Source organism: Apus apus, chromosome 4 (assembly GCF_020740795.1).
Source record: "Apus apus isolate bApuApu2 chromosome 4, bApuApu2.pri.cur, whole genome shotgun sequence".
Taxonomy (NCBI): Eukaryota; Metazoa; Chordata; class Aves; order Apodiformes; family Apodidae; genus Apus; species Apus apus.
Window position 1 is genome coordinate 25,342,723 of NC_067285.1, and position 24,876 is coordinate 25,367,598.

Genomic DNA, 24,876 nt, shown 5'->3' on the forward strand with positions numbered 1-24,876 from the left:
TATGAATGAGTCTCAGAGATGTTATGTTAAAAAATTAAGAATTGAGTTGTAAAATCATAGGACAAATTCAACTGGCTTTTTACTCTCTACCCGTTTGGAGGTGCAACAGTTTTCTTTTGGGCTTCTGTTTTAGGTTAGGTATTCATAAACAATTATGGGAACAGGTGAAATATGTTTAAAAGCCTTATCTCTTTAGTCTGGTACGATGACAGTAGCATTTTTACCATTATTAAAAGGAAGTGGTATTTTAAAAAAAGCTTTCCTTCTGGGAGATTTTGTTTATGTAAACTTGACGCATGTTTTTCAAAATGCTTAGGAAGTAATACACTGCTTTCTGCATTGCATGTTTAGCTTATTGAAAAATATGTTTTTCCATATAACATTAGAAGATGAAGGAGCATTTGCACAGGATAGAAGCATAATAGAATAACATATAATAGAAGAATATAAATATATTTACATGCTAAATGTGATGCAGTCAAGCTTTTACAGTATCTGAAAACACACAACAACTTGAAATTAATTTATCATGCCTACTATTAAGTTTGTTAGAACAGTCACTATTTTTCTGTCTTTGTTTCAACACAACACTGAATATAAAGGGAATTTATTACAAACTCTTCCCTGCTGTTTTTTATGTATTACACTTTTACTTTTGACGAGGATATGGCGAGATGCAGAAAACAGAAAACATGGCCTGGTACACAGCCCCTGGGTTATGCTTTGCTTGTTATCTGTCAGATCAAAAGGAATCTGAGTGATGGTTGGAAAAACAAAATTCTCTATTCAAAACACAGTATTAAGAAAAATATAAATACCTTCTCCGCCCACAGCTCTTCCTTTTGATACTTTAAAACATTGTGGAGATAAGTGTATCTTCTGTTGGATGGGGTGTTATGCCCCTGACCCTTTAACATGTCTGGAATTGCATGTAATGCTGTAGTTGTAGTAAGTACTTCAAACACTGTAAACTGTCACCACCACATAAAGGAAAAGGACTGACCCCTTGCCTTGCCACTCCTCCTCCTCATTTTCTCTTTTTTTTTTTTTTCCTGGGCTAATTTTAACCCTGGGTGAGGCAGAGCATGCAGCTCCCTGCCTGCTCCAGCTCCCTGCCCCAGATCTTGCATCAGCACACAGAGGCAGGAGAGGGTGGCTGAGGGGTGAGGAAAGGACAAGGCTGCCTCTTTCTGTAGGGATGGAGGCTTCAGGTGATCATCACACTGACATGTGCAAGTCAGATAACCTGGTCTTTGTTGATCTGCCTTAAAGCTCAAATAGGTATTACTCAAACTGCATGTTTCAACTTTTTATTCAGTGTTTTATATGAAACTAACATACAAAATGAGCATTAATCAAGAACTTTCTGTCAGCATCGCTAGCCAGGAAATACACTTTGTTTATCAATGAACTTTGTGATGGGGAGGTTGATTTAAGAAACTGTAACTGAGGTGGTAATGTAATTCACAGATGAAAGCTGAGTAATACAGACTTTCACAAACAGGTGGATACTGCATCATCTTGGTGTTAGGTTTGTGTCGTTGTCTTCCGATTTATTTGGATGTTTACATATGAAAGCCAGTTTCCAGGAATGTGTGGTGTTTAATCCCTTTTTTTCTATTGTGTTTCTGTTATCTGTAATTTTCCTTTTATCTTTATATTTTATAGCTGCTTCCAGAACTCACAAATCCAGATGAGCTGCTTTCGTACCTGGATCCTCCTGATTTGCCAAGCAATAGCAATGATGACCTTCTGTCTCTCTTTGAGAACAACTGAAACTATACATATTCTCCCATCCCTTTCACTTGTTCACACGTGTGTGGCTGCACAGCGAGGAATCTTAACACTCCTTTTCCACAAGAGAAGACAAAAACTCACAACTTGATCCAGTGGTGCACTCCCTGCTTTCTTCATCTCAGAACTGCATTTGTCAGCTCCAAAAACTGTGAAAGTGACGGGAGAAAAAAAAAGAAATACAAAAAAACCCCGCAGTAATCTCCAAATCTGCCGTGCTACACATGACAAAGAAGCATAGACAGTTGTGCAGCTGTTGGAAACCCCACTTGTTCATCCTATAGAGAGAGAGTTCTGTGATAAACATAGTGTGAAGTATCTTGGCAAAGGAAGAAAAGACAACAAAATGGACCTGTCTTTAATTGACCCATCTCAGAGTGTCCTTCCAGCGTGTGTTCTTCCATTTTTTGAAACTGTATCCCCCTCTGCCCCACCTCCCTTATGCTCCCCTCCAACCACAGGTTTGTGTTGGGAGTGATTGTCCTGCCCACACACGAAAAGAAAAACAAAAATATTTACAAAGCTCAAAAAAGCACAAATCCTACAGTCAAGTGGCAAAGATAGGGAAGACATACAGGCCCATCAGAGGAGCCAGCAGTTTAGCTACGTGACTTCAGTAATGGAGTTCTGAGAATCTCCAGGCTGCAGCCATGGGTGTTGGTATTTCTGCAAGTGCAGGAATCTTAACCACCTCTTTGCAGAGGATTCCTCTGGCCAAACACATAGATTGGAAACACCCAGGAAAAAAAATCTATTAAAAAATATGTTTGCTATGTTTAGGGATTTTTTTGTGGTTTTGGTTTCAAATCATACCATTTGTGGCTGCATTAACATCCAGCTGTTGAGATAGCTATAATAGATCTTTTTGCCATGTATGCTCATACAGAATGGAAAAGGGGGGAGGGGGGGGAATGCAAACCAAACTGTTCCTATTATCTACAGCCTTCTGTGCCCGAAGCGGTTGTGTCACCACCTGTACTGCACAATACATAGTAAGACAAGATGGGTTGAAGGCAGCCAGGAAATCACTGCAGGATGGAGGGAGAGGAACGCCACTACCTGCATAACTATTTTTAATAACAGGCTTGAGAAGGGGCATTGACATTGGACAGACATCTTACAGCTTCATTTTTATTTTGCTTTGCATTCTGTTTTCGTGACTGTTACAGATAATTCAGGCTTTTTCTTTTGTCGTCCTTCAGTTTTGTTTCTTAAACTTTGGCTGCCAGGATGAGTTCTTTCTCCTGAAGGACCAGGCATGGGGAGAATCAGTAGATTGCTACTGCCCTTGAGAGACCCTGCTGCCACAATCACTGTCTTGCCCCTGTGATCTGTGCTTCTTGTGTGGTTGCTGCTCCTGCATGAGCTTCCTATTGCTTCTGTGCCCATTTCTGTGCTCTTCGTCTCTCTCTCTTATAAATGATGTACAGTAGCTGTGTAAGAAGTGCATGTGTGCCAACTTTGCCCTTGTGGTGCAACATTTCAGCTTTTGCCCACTGTACAGTTATTGGTTTCGTTCCTTTTTGTTACTAAAGCAAATCTGACCCTACTCCTTTTCCTCATCCCAAATCCAATCAAACACCCTTTGTTTGCCTGCCACAGTATGTTTCAAACTGAAGTGCCAGGCAAAATTCTGTTTGTTCCTATTGGTTTGAATAGATAGCTTCCTAACCCTCTGTGTTTAGTTTGCAATGCTGTAAATGGCATGCTCTGTGCTTACAACTCTGGATTTGTTTTCCTCACCAAAGTCATATTTGTAAATTCTTTGTGGTTTTTGTTCTATTTTTCTCTTGTTGTTAACATTTCCCACTACTGCTGTACATGCCTCATAATATATATATGCTAGTCAGCAGCACCTTGCTGTAGATATTAATGGAAATGGCAGTTTAGTTCTTTTTTTTTTCCAGTAGGAGTATTGAATCTGTCAAACATATTATGTAGAGATGGTCCCACACTTATATTTTTCCTGTTTCGAGTTTTTTTAAGAAAGGCGCTGTTCATTATGCAAAATCAATTATTTTAAGAATTGCAATTGTAAATATCTTTGTGAATATTTTAGTATTGTCTTTGATAATATTCAACATTTTCATGATCTGGTTCTACTTTTGCTGGTGTTTTTAAATACCTTGTCTGAAGAAAAATATGGGTCCTTTTTTAAAAAAGAAAATTGAGGGTTCTTTAACAGATAAGGGAGTTGGGTTTTTTTCTTCCCCCCCCCCATTTTCTTTGTGAGAAATTAGCCCAAATTTCATATCCATTTATGTAATTAATGAATTGATACATCAGGCAGTAACTGGACAATCAGGGTCCAGCTCTGTCATGGAAACATAATAAGTGATTGCCTAAGGCAAAAACAAAACCCAACTAACCTATGGATGTTCATTGACTGTGGGTGATCGTGGGCTGGTGATGGCAGAGATTTTGTTCTTTTGCCCAAGTGATCAGAACACCTAGGACCAGCTGTCTGAGCAGGTAAAGATGCACCGAGGCGGGCAGCGAGTATGTAAGGTACCATATTTATATCCCTGTGTCAGCGCTCCGGTCCCTGTAACTTGGGCACTGAAACACTGAGGGATGTTGGTGGGTGGGGGAGGGAAACAGTATAGTATATTTTATTCTGCTTAGAAGTGTCTTTTTTCTTATGTAGGCTTGACAACCTGTAGAGGATCTCTGCAGAATATGAAAAATACCTGGGTGTAACACATGGTAACATGGTTTTGGTGTGGTGCTGCTATCACACAGTTCCTAGGAAAGGCCGTTCTTCAGTTACAGATGTATTTTGTAACCATTTTACTGTAGTAGTTTTCCCCCTGTATTTTTGCTGCATTGTTTATATAGGTATTGAAGTAATTTGCAGGGGTGGCTAATGATAAACTGACTTTATGCCCTTAGAGTTTGTTTTTTTTCTTGGGGGGGGGTGGGGAAGGTTCTTAAGCCATAGGTTTGGGAATAAAGAAGATTTCTCACTATTAGTCAGAACTGGTGGCTCATTTTTTTTTTTTTTTTTAATTGATTCTATTTAATGTTCTACCCTCCACTGATTGTTGAGCAGCTAAGTTAGTCACCTGAAGTTACTCTTCTCTTCTACACCACATATTTTAAACCAGTTCTGTTAAGGACTGACCTTTTGCCTAACTGGTAGTATTTAAAATATATCATTTACAAGTACCTGTTGGAAAGCATAAAGGGAAAAATACCCCACCAGCAGTATGTTTGGAGCATAATGCTAATTGCAGTATGCTAATTGCAGTAACTGCAACTGGACGGTTGACATTTGTAAGCTTACAAAAAATCTTGTTTTTTAAGCAGATCTTGAGAAAAATAATACCATTTTAACCCACCACCCAAATGTTGGACATTTGAGACAGTTTTAAAACTTATCTGTCAGCTACAATCAGGTACTGTATAGCGGAGTCAGTATGAAAAACCTTCTAAATGAAAATTCAGGGTTTTTTAATCTGTTCACTGCTGTATGAAAGTTTAGAGAAAAAGCCTAGCAAATAGGGTAATCACATTCATTTCTTTTAAACCTTAATTATTATATGAAATTCCAGTAGTATTTTTCTTCTTCTTTTTTTTGTTGGTTTACTTTTTAATTGTTTCCCTATGGAAGTTCATCTGGGAAAGAACCCACAGAGATCTACAGTTCTGCTGCCAAGACATTATTATAGGACTGACAGACACACGCCAATGTCTGCAGCAGACTCAAGGGACAGCTGTACATATGTAAATGACAAATAGAGACATGTTAACAGAAATGCATTCATTTTCCTTGGAATGTGCATTGTTTTTATTTCGCAGGAAAAAAAAAGCTTGAAGCTCCATCTTATGTGGAAAATGAATCCTGTTTGTTAGCGTTTGTGGAGTCTCAGCATTTGTTTCACTTTCACTTCTGTAATATACTCTGATCCTTTGTTTCATTTTGTTTATCTACATGTAATATTTAGCTGACGTGTACTAGTCTACCACCTGTGTATTTTTAGGGTGCTACAGAAATAATGAAGAAAAATACGGGGATTACAAAAAAAAATTGTAACCAAATTCATACTTTGTACAATTTTTGATATCACGATCAGAGGAGAAATAAAAAAAGAAAAAAGTACAATCCGAAGTAACATGCAAAAATGGCCATTGTCTTTGTTTGTACATTGTATGTACAGTACAATGCAATCATTTCATACTTTAAACTGGTCAGAAAAAATTGTGATTTTTAGTCTTGCAAAACTGTATGTAGTTAGATGATGTGACAACCTAATATTTATCTAATAAATATGTATTCAGATGAAACCTGTATATTAGGTGTTCATGTGGTTATTTTGTATTTAAAGATCAAATTATTTGACTATTGCTAGACATTTATATACTCTGTTGTAACACTGAAGTATTCTCATTTGCTCATGTTAATTTTTTTTCCTAAATAAATTTGCAAAATTAAGGTCTGGCTAATTGGCAGCTGCTTTGTAAATTTTGAGTTTCTTTTTGAAACAGCCAACTTGCCCTTTGCCCTGGTTTGTGTTAATGTGGAAGTCAGTTGCACAGGATGTACCTGTTCTGGGAGCAGGACTTGCTGCAGGAAGGGAAAAGTGTGAACCAATCCAGAAAAGAGACAAAGATTATGGATGCAGATTTACTGCTAGGCATGGGGTCGCATAGAGAAAAAGACCCTGCTGAGCAAGGGACTGGTGACTTACAGTTCAGTACCCAGGGCACTGCCTACCACCTAAGCAAGTAATAATTACTTTGAAATTTAATCTTTCCATTATATGTATGACAGGAAAGGAAGGCTTGTCTCTGTTCTTGGCACTTGTGGAGGGAATAAACATCCAACACCATAGGGGGTTAGCTTTGTTTTAAATTCTCATGAGTTTGATACTTTTCTTTGAGTTGTAGCCTGTCCTTAAAGTGAAATTAGTGGTCTTGAAAGAGGACTAAATAAGATAGATTTTTTTTTTTTTTTTTAGTGCATCCCCATTTTATAGTTGGGTTTCAAAATGAAGCCTTTGAGTTACGTCTGCTTAATTTATCTGCTTGTTTAACTGTTAGCTGACTGAATCATGGCGCAAGGAGTAGGTGGAATTGTATCAACAGCCATGGCATACACAGGTCCTTTCCTGTCCTACACCCATACTTAGCCACGGCCACAGATGCCAGTCACTTCTAAGAATTTGTTATAATAGAAAATTACTGAGTGTCTCTGTATTTGTGTATGGATGGCACTTGTGGAAGGGCTCAGTCTAAACCCACCTTTGAAATGCATTCAGAATCATAAGAACAATCTAACCGTTTCCAAATAGGAGTACCTATAAAAGCATGTCATTGAGATACAGCAATTACTGCACAGCTCCACAAGGACGTAAGTCCTTATTGTTGATTGAGATATACACAAGTATACATACAGATATACACATAATTTAGACTAGATGTTTATTTTCTTAAAATTTGGAAAAAACATGTTTCTGACTCTCAACTTCTGCCTTCCTTGCTGGCACTACCCATTACAATTGGCATTTAGGATAAAATAATGAAACTGAGTTACAGTGCACTCAGGAGTGAAAGAGAAGAAATGTATTTATACATTCCAGCCAACGATAAATTAATGTTTTGGTTGTGGTGTTCTGTTGTCAGCTGGAGTGATGTCTTCAGGCACTGTACATTTCTCAAGCTTGCTCTGAAGTCTGAGGAGGGAGGCTACGATTCCCAAAGTGGAGTTTCTCCCATATGTCACCTGAGGACCCCAGGATAGGTATGATGCGTGTATCCAGCTGATGCCTGTGTCTCCAGTCCCATATTCTGGCAATGTGTTCTGTGCATCGTGCACTCTGCATGTGCTTCTAGGCAGCCACCTACATGAGTATCTGTCTATGACTTACCTGTTTATCAACAACTTCAGAACACTCGCCTGTGTTTTTTCTCTACTTTTCCTAATCAGGATGGATCTCTGAATCTCACTGTTTAGGTTGTGCACTTTGTATTCTGCTGCTATGCACTTCATCATGCTTTTGTCAGGACCAAGAGACTGAAAATGATCAGAAACACAGCAGAAGGGACCTCCTGTTTGTTTTCTGCTTGGACAATGGGGATGGGACTCCTGTGTGTACACAGAGCTGCTTGCTTTCCTTTAAAGAAGTAAGCAAGACAGCATATAAAACAGTCGCACAACTCTCTCCTGATACACTATATATAATGCTTTAACTTGTTCTGCTTCCTTGTTTCCCTTTAAAACTAATGTATTTTTCATTTCTGTACCCACTTTCCTCTTACCTGCTTAAATTCCAAGTCTGTACAAATATTCCTGTATTGTGAGTTTACAGTCATAAAGTATCACCTTTCTTTTTTACATTTTGAATTATTACCAGCATGTCACCTTATTCCAGTTTTCCACTTTGTGTTGCTGAAATCCTACTAACTATGTAGGTTATTACTCTTACTGTCTCACTGTGTCAATGCACTAGTCACATTTGTTCTCATGTCCTGGTTTAAGCCAGGATGAAGCCAATTTTCTTATTACTGATTTTTTAAATATATTTTTCAGTAAGCTCTCTTTTAACTAGAAGTGAGTTTTCCAGCTAGTGGACTGGTAACCTGTAATGTTTATGTTACTGCTGAGATGCCAAGGTCACTTTGCTCTACGTGTTGAATCTGCTGTCTCAGATGCTACAGAAGCAGAAGAGTAATCTCTGCAGCCCTCCTGTAGGGAGGAGTGGACTAGACAGACAGCAAAATTGACCAAAGTATTCCATTCTATGTATCTATGTAAGCTTGGTGAAGGTCAGGGATCATGGAAGTCAAGCCCCTTCCTGCTTCTTCTTCCCTTCTCTTCTGTCCATGGCCGGCGTCTGGGGAGGACTGCATCTATGCTTCACCTTTGATCCCTAGGCCTGTGCTTTCCTGACCCTCATCACTCTCCCCTCAGCTCCTGTCTGCTCTGCCGCTCCCACCGGCAGCTCCGGGACGTTTCAGGACTGCTCACAACTCAGAGGATGTTGTGGGAGTTGTGGTGGTTAGGGGCAGGTGATAGGGTTTTACACATTCCTGAACACATTTGTATATAATTGTACATATTTTCTGTTATCATTAGTGTTTAATTAAAGCTGTCTGGTTTAGTTTTCAATCTGGAAAGTCTCCTCAATTCTCTCTCTCCTTCCCTACCTGGGCGGGAGGGGGAGCAGATCAAGAGCATTGTTGTTGCTGGTTTAATTGCTGATCCTGAGTCAAACCGTGACATCTCTGAAAGGGACACAGGATTTTTCTTCAATCAGACAGACTTCCAAAATATTCTGCTGAAGTATCTTGTCTCCATCAGTCTACAGAATTTTTCAAGGGAACAGAAAAATAGTCCACGAGGAACCTACTCAATTACGCAATTTCCTTTATAAGGTGAGCAGATGGCAATTAGGTGGTGCCTCCCACAGGCGGTGGCACACGGTGCGGTACAGATGGACTTACTGGTTTGTTTGCTACATAATTCATCTGCATTTCCAGAAACTCCCTAAATGCCTAAATCATCATCACTGGTTTTCTGCTTTCTAAGCCTATCCTTCTGTTAGAAACATTCGCTTTCCCAAGTGCGTGTGGACTAGGTAAGATCAAGCTTTTTCCTCTTTATACAATATGTCTGCTTGGTTTGTCCAGTATCATTCCAGTTATTGAACTCACTATATTTTTGAAAGACCTAGAGACACACAGTAAAGTTAGCTTTTCTAGAAACATGAGTATCTACCACTTGTAAATACACTGGTTTCTCTAATTTTTTTTTTCTTTATAGACATTCTAAGTGTTTTGTGATTACCAATTCTGTTTTTCCCCTAAGCCAGAGTTTTGACCAATAACGTTTTTAACTGACTCTTACAATCTAGACATTCCTTTTTGTCCATAGTTGTTTCATTATGATGTTTTGGGATTTTTTTTATTTTGTTGAACTATTCTGGAACATTTAGTTTAATTTGTCACCTTGTTCATATATGAACATGTCAATTATTATGAACATGGAAACAGGTTGTTAATTTCAATAAGTTTTAACTAGTCAAATACCAGAAATAATGAAACGGTTTTGAAAATAATCAGACTGTTACAATTGTGTGGTTTTAGGGGTTTTTTAATTCATTTGATTTGCAAAAACTATTGAAATACCCCACATCTACTAATGAAATGCTGGAGTTTAACTGAGGTTTTAATGCATATTTAAATTGATTAAAACTTTCATCAACTATTCTTATGTTCTTAATTTATAATAAATGCTCATTTTTCTTGTCTGTTACTTCTGTATTTCTCAGAATTCAGATTTTGTACATTTTAAGACATGCAAAATCAGTGAATTTTGGACTTACCCAGGTACCCATCTGATTAGCTGTGCTAGTTAGTGCCTGGTGAAAATACCTGCTTCATACAATTATGTAGAACATGTTGCTTCACAATAAATCTTGTTTGTCTAGCAGTTTTCCTTTTTGAATTATGCATGATGGTCCATCTGGGAAGAAGCATTACTTTCATATTGCCACTATCAAACTGATGGCAAAATGTGCAGGAGTGACACTGAGACAGAATCAGAAGTTATGGAAACCCAGACTCCTCACTCCTCTAAACGCTAACAGAAATTCTTACCCTGAGCTTCTCAGTATTTCACCAAACATTTAATTATCCAAAAATGATGTTCTTCTGTTGTAAATGTGGCACATGTGAATTTGCATCTGACAACTTGTTAGTTCAGTCAGTGGGACGTGGTGTATTCAAATGATTGTCACATGCAATTATGTCATATGAGTATGTCATAACGTTTCATGCTAGCTAAAGCAGTGGTGCTGTTACATGCTGATGGAAACCAGCCCTTTCTGTAGTTAAATTGCAGAAAAGCAGAAAGGAATCTGAGAGAATCTGTTTCCAGCAGAATTGTCCGTGAGAAAAACTGGTGGGATTTTTTCAGTCTTGTTATATCTGCGAAACTTTAAATTTCTGCTTTGTTTTCATTCTAATGGGTGGCATCTAACCATTTTTAGTTTTCAACTCCTGTTGCGAAGTTGTGTAACTAAAAAACATGTCTCAAAACTATGATTGTTGTTACAATTAGCTTTGTTCAGACAGGGTAATTCATCTTGTACAAGGTACAGAGGTAGCTGTTATTTCGAATAGTCATTGTTCAGATTTAGCACAAGACAAATGCAAGGAAAACCCAGAGCTTTAGCAGGCAGATGATTAAAGCAGGGTCTTGAGAAACAGCACAAAGAAAGGTCATGAAGACATGACAATGGAAGGAAAATAATTGTGTAGTAAGCTGCTAAATACGGGGGAAGGGAAAAGACCAGAAAAGGAAGCAAATTTAACTAAAGACCCTTGAGAAAATTATTTTAAAAAATCAAGTACAATAGCAGGGATGGAGAAGGAAAAGCACATAGTTGGGAATCTGGGGTGCTGCTGGTGCTGTGCTGCACAGAGCCATGGGTCTCACACAGCTCCATCCCTCTGTGAACACTGCAGCCATTTCACACTTGAATTGCAAGTAATTGCAATGCACCTCCACCTAGAACATTGTATTACCCTGTCAGTCCTAAAATGCTAAATATGTGATGTTCTTCCTCTTTCTTTCTGGCCGTATTTTCTACTGTTCTTGACAGTGATGGTAGGAAGTCTCTGTACTCCTCTAGTTTTGGTGTTATCAGTGATACATTTGTTGTATCACAGAAATGAGACCTGGTCAATGGAGTCACAGCAATAGAAAAGATGGTGGCAGCTGGTAGAGGTAAGAGAACAGATGTGGGTTTCCATGTGAGTTGGTGTTGTGACAGCCTCTTGGGATGGGCCATGTGGTGCTGACTTCCACTCCCTGGGAAGGAGCTGCTAAGACCCTCCTCTGATGAATAATTCCTGGGAAATGCCATCCAAACTCCAGACTCATCTTACTCATACAAGATGAAGTAACATGACTAGTCAATTCTAAAAGTATTTCTGATACTATTACCTTATTACTTGTTCTTCACACCAGAGGTGGTACTTCACAGACAAATACAATTAAGTGATCCCTATAAATTTCAGGTTCTCTTATAAGTGAAATTCATGTTGTAGAAGATAAAAGTGCTCCTGTAACTTTTGCTGTACCTTAATACTGTTTCATAAGTATGCAAAGCATCTCCCCACCCACGGACAAACCATCTATCTAGGTGTCCTGAGGCTTTTTGAATCTACTGGGAGTAATAGCTGCATTCTTCTTGTAGCCTAAAAACCTTTAACATGTCCTACATGGCTCACCAGGCTGTTGAGATCTATCCGTAAATGTTCCTGGACCAGCTTTGGTGATGTATGGACAATCCTTTGGGAAGCTGCAGGCAGCTGCAAGGTTCCCCGGGCATTGTGTAAAGGCACTGTGTAATTTGCCATACCAGCAGTGAGTTTCCATACATTATGCAGGGAGGTTGAGTAATGAATTCCAAGCAAGCAGTGTCACTCAGAACTTCTGAAACAAAAATGCTAATCATGGCTGTAAAGAGCATGAGTGGATTGAGGTTTTTCTTGTATGAGTATTTGTAGGTAATTAGTATGGACTCATGTGGGGAAAATCTTCCTTTATGTACAGTGTATGCTGGAGAGAAGGTTCATATTGTGACCTGGCTTACTACAAGTTCCTAAGAGGAAACCTTGATGGGGGAAAATATTTATTAGCATTTTTTCTTTTTATCTGTAAATGTACCTGTGTGGCTACTCTGTGCCCTTTGAGCTCTGGTATGATTTAATTTCACACTGCAGTCACTTAGTATAATGAAAAGGTCTTTCACCATATCCCCCACTCCAGTCCCCATTCATAAATAAATGCATATCACAGATACAGATCACAGTCATCCATTCTGCCTCTCAACTCATCTTGCAGCTTAGCCAAAATCTTCAAGAAAAACATTACACTGAGTGTTTTGAAGTGCAGCACATCCAGGGTCTGCAGATGGAGGGTGGGAATGCCCACTGCAAATTCCTCAACACTTAAAATCAAGCTGAGTCCCTGTATGACCTTTCCCTCTACTAAAAGCCCAGATAAGCAGAATCCTTATGATAACAGGTCCCCGATATGCAAGGGTTCTTAAACTCAATATTAAAGTCAATACCACAGGAATTCCCTGTATCACAGTACTAAATGATGGTCATGTGAAATTCACTTGACAGTAGATTGCTGCAGCCGGAGTTTTTATTTGCATGGTCTAAGCATACAGCCCCATGAGGAGCTGTCAAAGGGTGCCACAAAAATGAGTTGCAGGTTGTACACACTTACAGTTGGTAGGTCATAAAAATGTGATCTTGCCAGAGCTACCAACCCAACATCAGCAATCCAAGATTGAACAATACAATTAACCTACATCCCCATCTCCCAAACAAGTAAGAATGCAGTCAGAAAGTTAGAAACAGGAACACACATCACCTTTTTAGCAGCGCAGTGTCTGTCTGTGGGAAGGTAACACTTTTTCAAGTCCCTTGGAATCAAAATCCCCAAATGTAGTCACATTTCAAGCATTTCTTTCTGTTCCTTTAGAAAAGTCACTTTTGTTGCTTGCTATACATCTTGGCACAGTGGTGGTAATATTTACTCAGTTACTTCATGGTCTTGCTCATGAAAACTTTGAAGTTGTAAGCAATGTATCAATATGAAATACTGTTCTTGTATTTAAGGTTCTCATGCAGGGATTTCTCTGCTAAGACATTGGAAGCATAATTTAATAAGCAGGCCTGTGGAAGGGCAGCTTCTAATTCACTGCCAAGGAAGCTGCTGATGCCGAGTTAAAGACAGATCCAATGAGTAGATAGACAGTACACAGAAAAAAAAAAAAATATTAGTACATACCAAAGTCACAATCAACTCAGGAAGTTCTCTGAAGTGGAAGCAGTAGCAGGTTGAAAGCATACTGGCCCGTAATGCACCTCTCCCCTGTTTTCACTCTTCCTTAGGCATTCCTCTGAGAGAGGATTCAGGACAAGACGGACCCTTTGGCTTAGTTCTGTAGTTATGAAGCATGGTACGTTCTGTAGTCAACCCTACAGTACTACTGGCTGTTGAACTGCTATCTTAAAACTCTCAGCTTGCTAAATTTATCCCTGCTGTCCTTCCACTTAATGGCCATGAAGTATGGGTTGCTCTGGAGTGTGTGTCCGACGAATGGCACACACCTAGGATTTCTCAGTCATCTGTAAGTGCATGCTGTAGTTCTGTCCTGAACGTTGTGGTCAGGGCAGTGCCTTGATTGGCAGCTGATGACTCAGTGAATGTCACTGATGAAATCAATTTTAGCTGCTTGATATCAAAGAAGTTTGTTGGGATTGAAAGTTTACTGCTCCTCCTGTCCGAGCTGTCTTTGTGTGGTTCTGTCAGACAGTGTCACATGCTTGCGTTGTGCTAACCGTGATGGGAGTAACTTAACTTAGAAAACAGGGAACATGAAAATCACAGTCCTGTAACTACCAGAATTGCCCTTGGCTTTATTTTATGAAGAATCACTGTGGGAGTTATTTTTCCACATGAAAGGCTGTAACTTTTAACAAGATAATCTGTATTAAACCATACATCAGTTTTAGAAATGTCTTCATAGAAATCCTGTTCCATCTGAGGAGCTGAAAGAGCAGAGCAACCAGACAGAACATCATGTATGAGCAGAGTTCATTTTACAGAGGCTCAGTGCTCCAGTTGTTTCCGGTAAACTGCAAGGTTTATCATAAATGAAAAGTATCAGGTGTCCTTTGCTTTGGGTGCAATGGGGCAGAACACTGTAGGTGCAGCACCCTTTCTTGAGCTTGTGGTGGTGAACAGAATTTCTTTTCCATGAAAAAAACCCACCTGGTCTCTTATACCAGTGGACTTGCATTAGTGACATGACTGCTGGCTGAAGAAGTGCTAACACAGTAAAGGTAGGCTGTGGTTCACTCAGCAGTGTGGAACTGCACCATTAACTATTTGGATGAAATACAATGTATGCAGATTGTGAAATATCCCAACGGAATAGTTTCTTAGAGACAACATACACTGGCTTGTCAAGAGTTGTTCTGCTGCTGGCATGCTGATGGGAGAGCTTTCTTTATCCTCACGGAATAGGACCAAACCAGACACATTTTGTGGCATTAAGAATTTGAAAAAATTATGAAGTTCTTATCTACAGAATCAGGTTGGCAGCTGCAGTGGATTTCAAAGTAATATCTGAATACAACTACAATATGTACTATGTATTTGGATCTAAGTTACTAAGTTGGGAAAAGCGATAAATGTTGTTATTTTCATATAAAACACGAACACTACGTCCCTTTATAAACCATTCAACCTGCAGTACTGCTACTCATTTTTGCACTCCCTCAGGCAGGTTTCCTGGCCAAGCGGATGCCGGGCTAGGAAATGGTGGCACAGGCACCCCGAGGGGTGCCAGGGTGACACCTGGGGCTCAGGGCACGTTTCACCCCGCGCCGTGAGGCGGCTCCGGGGGCTGCGGGCAGCGCGGCCGGACGGGCAGCCCTGCCGGGCCCAGCGCCCCAGCGAGGCGGCGGCGCCCGGCCTGCCCCGCCCCGCCCCCGGTGCACCGGCGGCCTGCAGGCCAAACCCGAAGCTGTTGGGTGGAGTTACACAAGTTTTTAGAAACTTCTTATGCCTGTTGACCCCTGGAGGAAGGAGCTGTGAGGAAACGTGCAAAAAAAAACCCGACACCCAAACAAACGTACAACAACGACACAAAGAGCCCCAACATCCCCTAAGACCGCAGTGAAACCCCAGCAGGCCGCGAGCGGGCAGTGAGGGCCCCGCTGGGCAGCCGCGCGAGGGGCTCCCTTTCCACAGGAAAGGCCCCGCATCCCCCCCGGGCCGGCCGGGCCCGCCGGGCCGCGCCCCCGGGGCAGCCCGGGCTCCCCAGCCCCGCCACGTCGCGCCGCCCCCAGCGGGCGCTCCGGCCCCGCGGCGGAGCCTATAAAAGGCGGCGGCGGCAGCGGCCCCGCAGCGCTGTCCTGCCGGTGCGTGCCGCGGCCCCGCACGCCGCCCCGCACGCCGCCCCGCATGCTGGCGCTCAGCGCCGCCCGCCGCCTGCTTCGCCCGCCCGGGGACCTGCTGCCGCCGCCGGGGCTCGCCTGCATGCGGGCGGCCGGTGCCCGCGGCTGCGGCGGGGCTGGCGCCGGCCCGCCCAACCCGCTGGTGTACCTGGACGTGGGTGCCGACAACCAGCCGCTGGGACGCGTCGTGCTGGAGGTAGGGGCGGCCGGGGCCGCTGGCGGCGGGGCCCCGGGGCCGTGGGCGGGGCGGCCGGGCCTGGCGGCGGGCGAGCGGCAAGGTCAGGGCAGGCCTGCGGGGCAGGCCCGGCTGCCCCCGCTGCGGGCGGGAGGGGGGCCCGGCGGGGGGCGGCCCCGGACTGGCTGCCGGGGCGGCTGCCCGGCCCTGGGGCTCTGCGCCCTGGCCGGGAGGGGGGTGAGGTGGCTCCCAGGCGGGAGGCGAGAGGGCTGGCGTGGGGCAGCTCTTCTGGGTTAGCGGCGGTACCGCTGCCCTGTGCCCGCCGTCGGAAACTGAAGTCATTCCCGCCGGACGGGGCCGGGGGGTCTGTGTTTGGGGGGGCCCGCAACCCCCGAGGTGGAGGCTGGCCGGGCTGTGGCGGGATCCTCGGCGGGAAAGGACTTGGAACTGCTGGCGTGAGGGCGGCGAAGCAGCCGCAGCCGCCGCGCGGGGCCGGCGTGCAGCCCGCCCGAGGCTGCCGCCTCGGAAGGGACCTCAAGGATCGTCTGGTCCAACCTTTCTAGGTAATACTGCAGCTTATACGAGATGGCTCAGCACCTTGTCAAGATCTCAAGCTGTCCTATGTGGGGGAATCTACCACTTCCCTGGGGAGACTATTCCAATGTTTGATTGTCCTCGTGGTGAAAAATTTACCTCTTGTGTCCAATTAGAATCTCCCCAGGAGCAACTCGTGCCCATTACCCCTCGTCTTTTCTATGTGACTCCTTGTAAACAGGGAGTCTCCATCTTCTTGGTAGCCACCCTTTAAGTGCTGGAACATAAGGTCTTCCTGAAGCCGCCTTTTCTCAAGGCTGAACAACCCGGTTTTCTCAGCCTTTCCTCACATGGCAGGTCCTCCAGTCCTCTGATCATCCTTGTGGCCCTTCTCTGGACCCTCTCCAGCCTCTCCCCATCCTTTTTGTAGAGCTGGGATCAAAATTGAACCCAGTACCAGCTTTGTCCTGTTTTGTTTAGTTGTTTTTTTTTTCTCCCAGGTGTTTCTTGTTTGATTCTTAGGCTTCAGTTTTCTGAGGTACTCTCTTGGAGCTCCTCCTTCAAGTACATTGGAAGGTTTGCACAGCTTTGTTTGAACTGGCAGCTGGCACTGAAAAGCCAACAAGCAACTGTCGTTAACCATGAAAAATCCTGTCTGAAACGCTCAGTTAATTTAAGAAGCCCTGAACAGGGAAACAGTGGTGCTATTTGCTCTTACGAAAAGCACAATAAGCGCCCACACTTTAATTGTGGTGTACCACATATTCTTAGGGCCAGGCACATGCCTTGTCATAAATGTGTACAGAAGGAATGAGGGCTGTGCTCTAGAACCTCGTGCTGGAGAGTGCTTCTCTTCCAGATAGCTGCCTACTGAGGGAATTCAGTGTGGTCTTCTGCTTCCAGCACTCACCTGATCCATATTTTAAGATGTAGTTCATAAGGGTTCTCTCTAAAAAGAGTTTTCCCTTGAGGCTAGAGCCCAATTCATTTTTCTTCATTGACAGCATCCGTATATAAATTAATTAGACACTATCAGCTCTCATGTTCTCAGGATGTAGCATTAAGGGAGTCATAGGTAAAAATGTTGCATATTAAAAAATTTCTTATTAATCAGTGAGATTTTGTAAATAGCTGGATAGTGATTTAAAAAATAGCATTAATGTTACTGTATTTCTAGTGGCAGCATTTCATTTCCTTGTTCAAGGTTTTTAGTTTAGCCTTTGGCTAAGTTGTGGTTAGATTCAGCTGCAAATTACAGGTATCCCAGGAGAGCATCCTAGGGCTTCCTTCTTGTCACAGCCATGCTGTTTCTAGCTGTCTGCTGCTGGCCACTGTCAGGATGTGTGACTAGATCAAACTTTGGTCTGATCTGGTATGGCCATTTTTATGTCGCTTTTTCGAGGCAACTAAAATACCGTGCATTTTTAAAATTGGTGAAAAGATGCATACTAATCAAGATCAGAAATTTTCATTGTTCACAAATCTGATGTAACATCGGAAGTCAATTTTGGTACACACTTTCTGCTCTTCTTTTTCCCTTGCCTTTTCTGCAGATTTCAACAGATGGCTCTGCTGGGGATACTTTGATCTCTCCAGCTGTATTCCAATTGGTTTTGATCCTTGGGGTCCATTGTAAAGATTCTTCTTAGTTATTAGTTATTGCTAAATTACTATGTTGATCAGTGAAATCATTAGTCACTGCTCAAGTTGCTCTTCACTGACTCACCAAAAGTTGCATTGAGGGAATATTTTTAGTAACAAGACAAATGCTTGGAAAGTCTTAAAGGGATTTTAGATAGCTCATCACCTTGGGAAGAGAGTTCAGGTGTACCAGCCTCCCATGTAATTTTTTCTATGTATTCATGGAAAAGCTGCCTTACTAAATTGTTTATTTTTCTTTAACAGCTGAAAGCTGATGTGGTTCCAAAGACAGCAGGTAAGGTAGCATCTCCAGAATGCCATACTTGATATTTAAGGGTTTGGTTGTGATTTTCGGGAACAAGAATATTCTGTTATCTTTTGGAAGTATTTCCATGTTCCATCCCTGTTTGTTAAATAGAGAAATATGATATGAACTTTGTCAGAGCAGTGGTAATGAGGAGTTACAATTTGTTGTTACTCCAAATAGTTAAATTTTTTAAATTTGTGCCAAGACAGTACAGTCCATATGTTTGCTTATCATTAGTGAATAAATGTTTACAATCATACTAATTGTCATTAAAATAAAACCCCAAAGCCAATGAGAAAGTGTAAATCTAAGAGACGGTGTCTCTTAGTTTCCAAAGAGTATACAAGGTTTTGTTTTCCTTGGCACCAGCTGATCAGTGCACTCATATTACAAAGTGTTTTGTGTTTTAACTTGTGTTTACTTCCTCATTTGTTTATTCAGTGGTTCTGAAAAACATGTACTTTTCTTTCAGTTCTCAGTAGATGAATAGCCTTAAAAAAATAAGTATAATCTTCACCATTACTGTAGAAAACAAAGGACAAAATTAAATCTTTGCCTCCAGAGTGCTGGGTTTGGAGAGGCGAGGGAACTGGATGTAAGATACAACACCAATATAAAAGGGAGATGAGATTGGAAAGGGTTGTATTTATACCCTATTCTGAGGCTAACAAACAAGCTTTGTTTCCTTAGGTTTATAACAGAGGTTTTTTAAAGCACAGAAGCAACTAGTAAATCAATCATACCTTAAAGATACTATACAGTTTTTGAAGTGTATAAACTTGGGACACAGTGGATCCAGTTGTGTTTGGTTACGTTGTGTGTCATGTATGGCAACATGCTTTGTTTTCACAGAAAACTTTAGAGCTCTTTGTACTGGTGAAAAAGGATTTGGGTATAAAGGATCCACTTTTCATCGAGTGATTCCTTCATTTATGTGCCAGGTAATGTGGGTTTTTACTTTTGCTATTATATTTATCTGTATGTTATTTATATATTTTTAGAACCAGTTGGGCTAGTGGTAATGTTCTAAGTGGCTGTGCTCTAACCTTTGCTAACTACAGAATAATGAAGTGACAGTGTGACTTGTATTTCTGATTTTTCAGCTATGGCTGTTGCTTAGCACATCTTTTGTACAAATAAATGTAGATTATGTGTAAAGTGTCTTAAAAAACCTGCTGTAAGGCTTTCTGCCTTGGTATAGCATTGTACTTCAGTGTAAGATGGCACTTGCTTGGGAGAAGCATTTGTGGGTAGAATGACAGTCAGCTTCTTGTTCTAAGGGAGCTAAGAAAACAACATGTCCATTCTTTATTCCTAGTAGAATAATTTGTTGACAATCGAGAATGTGGTTTTAAAAATAAAAGTGTGGGTTTTTTTCTGAACATCTCCCTAGTATGGAGGGGAGGAGGGAACCAGAAGGGTTGGTTGGAGTAGATTTTTGGGATGGCAGACCTGAAATGGATTTTATTTTGATTTAAAGGATGAATCTTTCAAAATTCTGATTTATAGTCCATGCAAAGTTAGCAAAAACAGCAGCAACAACAAAAACAAACAAAATGGCAAAAGCCTTTTTGAAAGCCTTTTTTCTGCTGTTCTTGGCAGATGAGAAGGATTTTAGCTGCTCTAGTGCACAGGTTGTGCAATTCCTGGTGGTTCTTCCCTTAAGTTCTTGCCCAGGTGTCTTCCCTTAAAAGAAACTACATTTCAACATCATTGCATCAAAGAATAGTTCCGTATAAATTTTGAGCTGAAGGATATAGTAAATGTTCTTTAATGTTAATAACTGATGACTGTGATGGTCCCCCCTCCTCACTTTTTTTGGCTTTTACAGCTCAAAATACAGCTGTCATAAGAAGAGGCCCTAGCCTTGTGACCTGTTTCTAAGAAGAGAAGGAACAGGTGTACTGCTAAGAGCCTGTTTTCTTACATTTGAAATGCAGACTAAGGTTTTGTGATACTGACAAAGGGACAAAGATTAGAAGTCTTGCTGGGGTCAGAAGTACATAAATATATAAAAATTGAACTCCTATTCTCAGTACTACCCCTAATTTGTGAAGTTCTATTTAAATCTGTTCCCCTCGCCTCCCTGTTTTGTCCCCACAAATGAACCTGAAATGAGGTTACTAGGTGGTTGACTGTGGTACAGTGAGATTATGAATGGATATTCAGGAATTACTTGGTAGTCGTTACCAAAGTGGAAATACTGACAGAGGTTTCAAGTACTTTAAAGCGAGAGGCAACAATTAGATGCCTTTCCACTTGTTAGGTGGAGTGTTAATATGATTCAGGCAATTGGCATAGCCTAATTAGAGGTCATCACACCCAGGATTTGGCAGTCATGTGCCTCCACATGGCATGCAGCATGCAGAACATACTTCTGGGACTGTGTAGGAGTAGCTGTAACACCACCTGTAATGGATTGCTTAAGGTGAGACTGGGAAGATGAGTATCAGATGAAATACTTGTTAGGTACGTGTTCTTCCCTGGGTGGTGTCGCTTCGGGGACCGGCGATGCAGGTCGCTGGAGCCAGTAGCAGTGTTCAGTGGCCACCTTTGGGAGTCGCTGCGGGGGCTTTTTGTTGCTCCATAGGTGTTGTGTGTCTAACCTAAGACAGGCCGTCACATCTGTCCCAGCAAACAGCATGGAGCTGAGGGAAGCTTTAAAACAGCTCAGGTGTAGCATTTAAGCAACAGAATCTAGAAATAGCAGTAGTGGAGATCCTGACCAGTATCACATCTGTTAGGAGAAAGAAGAAAGACTGGGGGGAAAAAGGTTCTTAGGTCTTGCCTATGGTAATGAATTTGGGTGATTTTGTTAGGAAGCCTGGGAGGTGTTTCTTAAAGTTACTGCTATTTGTTGCATCACATTTGGGAGCAAGGCTGGTAACACAGAAAGGTGGTTTTTGGGAGTTATGGATGTCAGTTGGCGAATGTCAGCACTACCTGGAGCAGAAATCTGCTTACAGCTTGATTCTGTCTTCATCCCAGTTACATGGGTTTACATCCTTGTGTGGCCATACTCATTCTTAACCTGAAGAAAATGTGCTGGTTTTATTAATTTTAAATTAGAACAAGTAAGTAGGTTTTCAGTAGCATGGCTCATCATGCTTATGTGCTAGTAAAGCTAACAGGCTTTTCTATTCCAGGGTGGTGACTTTACAAATCATAATGGAACTGGTGGAAAATCCATTTATGGCAGTAGATTTCCAGATGAAAATTTCATACTTAAACACGTAGGACCGGGTAAATAAACGTATTCCTTCTACCTTCTGATGACTATAACCTATAATGAAGCATTGATTATTAAGATATATTTTTTTAAAAGTAAGGTTTTTTAGGTGCTCTAACTATAAAAGGGACTGTGCAAAAAAAAGTGTGAGTTTTTTGTTATTTTACTTATAAATTCTACAAAGTGAAATTATTGCTGTTATTTTCCTCTTTCATAAATCATAGACTTGAATGTTTTCTTAGATTATAACTGCAAAAGTGAAACAAAGGAATCTGGGCTTTCTTACTTACTAGATAACACAGGCATGTCCTTTTAAGCTCAAATCAAGAAATATAAAGGAAAAAAAAATACATAAGAACATTTTATTGGGTTCTGTAGTCTTTCAGATTGTTACTTCCTCATCACAGGAAGCTACTGCTGCTTAGAGCCACAGTAGAGGTTACCTGATGTTAATCACATCCAGGATATGTGCAACTAATTATTTTATTAACATTCTTGCTGTGGGAAGTAGGGAGGATGGGCTGGAGGAGATAGTCAAAGACAAGAAGTTGGCATTAGAAATCATTTGGAGACAATGTGAGACCATCACATCTTTTCTCTGTCCATCTTTAAATGCGCAGGGGAAAGTTGTCTTCTCCACTGTATGCTTGTTACACCCATCTAATAAGCTGCTGCTGTTTTTCTAGGTGTTCTTTCAATGGCCAATGCAGGACCCAATACAAATGGATCTCAGTTCTTCATTTGCACTGCAAAAACTGACTGGTAGGTTCTTGGACCTCCATATTAACCTGATGAATTGATGATTGGATCTGGAGAGTTTGGCTTTTTCTTATTTTTTTTGTTTGTTTGTGGGTTTATTATTTTTTTTCCTGTATTATTTTGGGGTTTTGTTTTTCTTTTTAATTTCCAAATTATTTGACTCAAAATGGAAAATACTTTTGTGCTACTTGAGGGAGGCAAGGATGAGAGTAACAAGGCTGCTATCACTCATAATGCTTCTCAAGTCTGGAATATTTCAAATCCCCTGTAGAACAGTTGTGCCTTTACCATAGTGCTGATGAGCAGATGAGTGCTATGAAGATCTGCTGCCATCCCTTCACAGAGCTTGGTTTGATTCAGTCTTTATGTTGTTTTGAGTAAAACTGCCTTTGTTTACTTGTTTTACAGGCTAGATGGAAAACATGTTGTTTTTGGGCATGTAAAGGAAGGAATGGATGTTGTGAAAAAAATTGAGAGCTTTGGTTCCAAAAGTGGAAAGACCTCCAAAAAGATTGTCATTACTGACTGTGGCCAGCTATCCTAGCCTTTGGCCCTACCATTCAGGACAACTTCGAAGCTGTGAAAAGTGAATCATAAAAAACCCCAAACATTTCTGATCCCATGAGTAGCACCTATAGATCTATATTTTCTATTTAACTTGGTTCGGCTTTTATACTTATATTGAATAATATTTATTAAAATAATAAAACAATAACTGAAGCATGTTTTAACTGAGCCACATTGGTAGTTACACTGTCACACTGATTTGGTGGAGTTCCGTTGCATTTTGAAAGCAGTATGGTCACCCAGAGCACATCTGCAGCATTGATGCCATTCTTAAGTCTTTGCATGTTTCAGATGTTAGGATTTGACAGCTGAATAGTTGAGGGTTAGATATAAATTGAGAAACACGTTGTTTCCTTTGGTGCTAATAAATGCCTATTCTGTTGTTTGTCTTGTTGTTTTGAAAGTTGGTCACTATCTAGCATGCTCAAGGCTGTGTGCAGCACAACTGGCAGACATTGTGTCTCAGTGTAAGTCCACCCAACAGAATTAATGTGTGGTTGTGTGTTTGTTTTTTTTTAATTTTGTTTTAATTTTTTTGGTAGTCTCAGACCAGTGTTTAAAACTTAACTCTATCTTGCTTCAGTGGAGCAATATGACTTTCGTGTTAAATAAACTGCTTTAGGTTGAGTTAGCCTACGACTAGGGCTCTACCTGGGCAGTAAGACCACGAATGAGCCAAAAGATCATGGGAGTTTTTTGTTGAACAACTGTGAATTCACTTGTAGTGTCGTTCTGCTCTGAGATCTGGTTCTGTGAAGAATACAGCACAGTTCTCAACAGCCTATTTTTGCACTTGGAGAATGCAGTCAGTACAATGAGCTTGCTTGACTGAGAAATAGATTTCATTGCTTTTTTGTCCTGTTGGTCCTGTGAAGTCAGCCCACTTGGGCATTTGTTGGATTATTGCTTCTCATGCATCATCATCAGAAGTCAAAATTGGTCACCACAAAATCACAAGGCCTAATTGGTGCAATCAAGTAGTTATGAGGTTGGTGCATGAGAAAGAAAGATTTCAGCCAATCATTTGTATAAAGTGGAATGTTTTATGTGGAGTGCTTGAGCAGTAACAAATGTTGGAACCTCACAATGTCACTTTCAGAATCACTAAAGCTGTCAAATATTAATGTTTGTGGAAAAAAAGCACTTGACTGTTTTTGTGCTATAATCTTGTTACTGAAGAGAAAATGTGATGGCTCTCTTCAAATGTGAATTTTAATTCCATTGCATTCTGATAATATTTGAATTTAAAGTATTTTACACTGGACTTTTTCCCACCAAGGGCTATATTCTTGTGTGTATGAGGTAGTATACAGAGTGTAATTTTGCAGAAACAGAATTGAAAGGCCTTTTATTCTTTCCACTATAGCTGTTTCATCTTTCTTTGTAGTATTTTTTAAATATTAATTTGTGCTGGTTTGGCTTTTTTCAGTTTGACAGAATAATGATTTTTTTTGTGTGTGTTCTCTTAATTTGTGTATGAAAAATAATTAAATACAGTTCTACCACCATGGAAGTCTGGTCCTTTTTTGCACACTTAATTGAAAGCAGGCGTGTGAGGAGTTGAAACCTGTTGTGTTTACTTATGCTATTCTGCCTTGTGATGGGTCTGATGAAGGGGTGTTCAGGAGCCACGCTGTTGCTCAGAGATGCAGCCAGCATGAGACAGGGTAATTCTGCCTTGCTTTGCCTTGTGCTGGTGACTCAAACATCAGGTGTATCAATAGCAGTTCAGGTTTTGAGACTGTTCTCTTGTCTGATTTCTTCTGTTAGTTTGCAGAGTAAAGTGTAAATTTACAGGGTGCGCTTTAAAAAATTTTTAATTCCTTTTTGGAAAGTTGGGAGTTCCAGCTTTCTGCTGGACAGATGTGGAAAAGCTTT

General features: G+C 41.0%; 2 protein-coding genes across 10 annotated transcripts in view; both read left to right on the plus strand.

Moving 5' to 3' along the window:
• Nucleotides 1–6,229, plus strand: part of ZMIZ1 (zinc finger MIZ-type containing 1) — a 345,681-nt gene extending 339,452 nt beyond the window's left edge. For all 8 annotated transcript variants that reach the window (XM_051617531.1, XM_051617530.1, XM_051617534.1 and 5 more), the window contains one exon: nt 1,669–6,229. In XM_051617531.1, the coding sequence (XP_051473491.1) occupies nt 1,669–1,776 (108 nt within the window). In that variant the 3' untranslated portion in view covers nt 1,777–6,229. The remainder of the gene's footprint in view (nt 1–1,668) is intronic.
• A 9,488-nt stretch (nt 6,230–15,717) lies between these two features.
• On the plus strand, nt 15,718–24,511 carry PPIF (peptidylprolyl isomerase F). Of its 2 annotated transcripts, none has more exons than XM_051617542.1 (6): nt 15,718–15,982; nt 18,401–18,431; nt 19,296–19,384; nt 21,590–21,686; nt 22,359–22,434; nt 22,840–24,511. In XM_051617542.1, exons 1-6 carry the CDS (start codon nt 15,794–15,796, stop codon nt 22,973–22,975), a joined length of 618 nt encoding a protein of 205 aa, XP_051473502.1. In that variant the 5' UTR covers nt 15,718–15,793; the 3' UTR covers nt 22,976–24,511. The 2 variants fall into 2 exon arrangements, with proteins under 2 accessions (XP_051473502.1, XP_051473503.1); XM_051617543.1 differs by lacking the exon at nt 15,718–15,982 and adding an exon at nt 16,264–16,524.
• The last annotated feature ends 365 nt before the right edge of the window (nt 24,512–24,876 follow it).

Excerpts from the sequence above, each read along its gene's own strand:
- PPIF (XM_051617542.1), top strand. The coding sequence starts at position 15,794 with ATGCTGGCGCTCAGCGCCGCCCGCCGCCTGCTTCGCCCGCCCGGGGAC. Across the intron at positions 15,983-18,400 it reads TGGGACGCGTCGTGCTGGAG|CTGAAAGCTGATGTGGTTCC; the intron begins GTAGGGGCGGCC and ends TTTCTTTAACAG. Across the intron at positions 22,435-22,839 it reads TGCACTGCAAAAACTGACTG|GCTAGATGGAAAACATGTTG; the intron begins GTAGGTTCTTGG and ends CTTGTTTTACAG.